We start from the raw sequence: 2,820 nt of genomic DNA on the forward strand, positions 1-2,820 counted from the left end.
ACTCGATCACAAACACGGTTGGGCAGGGAGGCATCACGGCACTACGAGAGCATTGCCTTCAGCTGAACGCGGGCATCCGGCACGTTTCCGTCCACAGCGTTGAGCACCGTCTTCACCATCTCCGAGTCCACCTCAGGAAACTCTCTAAGCAACAAATCCACACTTTTCATCTTCGTCGGCACTTGAATAGGGCCGTTGCCAGGAGCCGGCTTTGAGGTGGTTCGCGGAGGCATAGTTGGCAACGGTTGACCTGTCTTGGCACAAACACGATTCACAGCCTCAGCCACACGGGCAAAAAGAAACCTTGCCTCGAACTGTTCCCGCCCAATGTCAGACACACGCCGCACATACTCCTCGCAAGACAGCTGACCAGCCCTTAACGACCTCTCAAGCAGCTCCAAAGCATCATCCAAAGCGTGTATTTCGCTGAGAAATTCAAGCGCATGTGCTTGAAGGTCGTCCACAGGCACAACACACTTGGAATGGGCCTCGAAGTCGTCTGGAATTTGTGTAAATTTTTCAATGATCTTTTCCACTGTATCCACTGCGGGTAAATATTGAAGCAGTTCCGCCCTTTTCTCCTCAAGCAGTCCCCGAGCCTCGCGCATAGCTCCACCACATTGATAAAGGTGCGCAATCTGCCTGAGGGATTGCTGCCGCGTGTCCAGATACCCCTCTGCCTTGGAAAGCAGATGCAGCATTAATGTTTCAGCTGCCTTTTGTTCGAGAGCACTTCGCTGGTCAATTGACATGCTCGTTAACCTATCTTGACGAACTCGAGTGGAATTATTCACGTTGCCCTTCGCCACCTGGTGCGCCGAAACAAGGGGAAACTCTAGTTCAAACTGTTCCGTCAGCGCCAAGAGGACCTCTAGCAGTGAGTAGGGTGGGGCGGCACCGCTGAGCAGGGAAAGCTCCGATAAACGCACTGACCCATTGGGGGCCACAACTCGCGACGGCTGACTTATGACCCAATTTCCAACGCCTCTATACGTGTATTTTTCTGCCATGACGATACAGCACGGGGGAACGGATGGAAAAATTGGGGGAAAATAAACCTCAACGAACAAAGGAGATAGCCCCTCATCGTTGCGTTGGGCCCCGGTGTCACCCTCCTGCGAAGGCGTGACGAAAAGCGGACACCGGAGCACCAGGAGAGTCCGGTTCTCCTTCACAGCAAACGTGGCACGAATGGTGCCGAAGTTGCCTAAAAACACCAAAAAATCCCCCAAATACTTGTTGATTTCCGTCGCCACCGCCTGACTATAGTGCTCCCGCAAGTTTTCGATCAGCATGCATCGACGCAGTTCCCCCTCGCACATTGCTCCAGCAATTCCTCTCCCTCCAGTTGTTTCCTTTTTTCTCTGTTTGTGTAAGTTCTTTGTTGTTGTTGCTGCTGTTGTTTTCGCTACTTATGATTTCTGCTTCTCCCTGGAGTTTCCCACGTGGCTGCTATATCACCGCCAGAAGTGCTGTCGTCTGAATAGAAGCAGAAGCCGCTCACTTATTGCAGGGCCACAGAGGCGGGGGCGCCAGTGCAGGGTGAGAAGGTAAAGAGGAAGGGGGAAGTGAGAGGGTTTGGCCGCAGAACAGGCGCCTGAGAGGCCCAAAAGGAAATGCCTCTGACCTTCTCGCGTAAATGCCCCGCACATGGAGGGTATCACGGGCGCGGGGACGCAGTGAAAATAAAAGCAGAAAACTACAAGGGACAATTACACATAATAATAGTAAAAAAAAAATGATCGAAGGAGACGCATCTCCAACGGCGCAGTGCTACAAGAAAAAGGGGTAGCGAGAGCGGGAGGCACTCACGATCACACACACGTTGCAACTTTCGCATACAACTCCTTGCTTGAAACGCCTTCCCTTCGCTTTCGTTGTTTTTATTTCCCACTTTTCCTGCCGTCTGTCTCGTTGGCCCCACACCTTCCAGTGGTTATGTCCGGGCCGTCCCAAGTTCTGTGCCAGCGGTGCAGCAAAGAAGAAAAAAAAAAAGACAATCCATATAAAATAGGCACAAAAACATAACTTCATACGATGTAAGTACATCTCCCTGTGCGCTTGCATCTGTGGTCGCCGCGACGTCGCGGAGTACTTAACTACAGATATATATGAAAATTCCTCGGCGTAAGCATGAATAGAAACTGAAGGCTGATGACTCCCCCCTTCACCAAAGAAAGAAAGGACCAAGACATCCAAAAGAAAGAGGGAGAGGAAGAGAGAGAGAGATAAATAAATCCCCAAAGCAAATGTAAAATTTCTCTCCTTACACACACGCATTCATGCACACTCATGCCCCTCAAACAAGGCAGAAAGAAGAGAAAATGCAAAACCAAACAAACAATGAAGAATGCCTGGTAGTCAAACAGACAGGCATAGTATAATAGAATGAGTACAGGTAGAAGAAAAAGTAGGAAAGGTTCGGTTGGGAGTTCTGCTCAAAAGGCTCCAAGCATTCATAAAAACAACAATAATACGCATTCGCAAACTACAAAGCGCATAAACTGAGCCCCGTCAGAATGCCACAGCAGATACCCTTCCTCGCACCCTCTACTCTCTGACTACTATGATTATCTCAAGCACCCTCTTCTATCCTTTACACACTTTGTTTACAAAATTCAATGCTCTCCCCCCTTCTTTAAGCCTCCAATTGCTTATTCCCTTAATTGGCCTGATACAGGCCAATGCTTACTGGCCTAGGGACCCACATCTACAAACAGTAGAGAGAATGATACATATGTATATATATGTATATATATATATGTATGTATAACTTACATAGATATAGGATATTGCCAGATGGAGTAAGAAAGGTTAATT

At 48.8% G+C, this 2,820-nt stretch overlaps 1 protein-coding gene across 1 annotated transcript, besides 4 other annotated features; it reads right to left on the reverse strand.

The window, feature by feature from the left end:
• Nucleotides 1-41: 41 nt before the first annotated feature.
• Tco025E_09820 (uncharacterized protein) lies at nt 42-1,322 on the reverse strand (the record flags this gene model as incomplete). The annotated part of the gene is made up of 1 exon (XM_029376627.1): nt 42-1,322. One exon carries the CDS (start codon nt 1,320-1,322, stop codon nt 42-44), a length of 1,281 nt encoding a protein of 426 aa, XP_029223234.1.
• Nucleotides 1,323-1,381: 59 nt separating this feature from the next.
• Nucleotides 1,382-1,404: a microsatellite.
• Nucleotides 1,405-2,172: 768 nt separating this feature from the next.
• Nucleotides 2,173-2,237: a sequence feature (A-rich).
• Nucleotides 2,201-2,229: a sequence feature (GA-rich).
• Nucleotides 2,238-2,731: 494 nt separating the features above from the next.
• Nucleotides 2,732-2,787: a microsatellite.
• The last annotated feature ends 33 nt before the right edge of the window (nt 2,788-2,820 follow it).

This window comes from Trypanosoma conorhini (genome assembly GCF_003719485.1).
Source record: "Trypanosoma conorhini strain 025E chromosome Unknown Tco_14.4_contig_01307, whole genome shotgun sequence".
Taxonomy (NCBI): Eukaryota; Euglenozoa; class Kinetoplastea; order Trypanosomatida; family Trypanosomatidae; genus Trypanosoma; species Trypanosoma conorhini.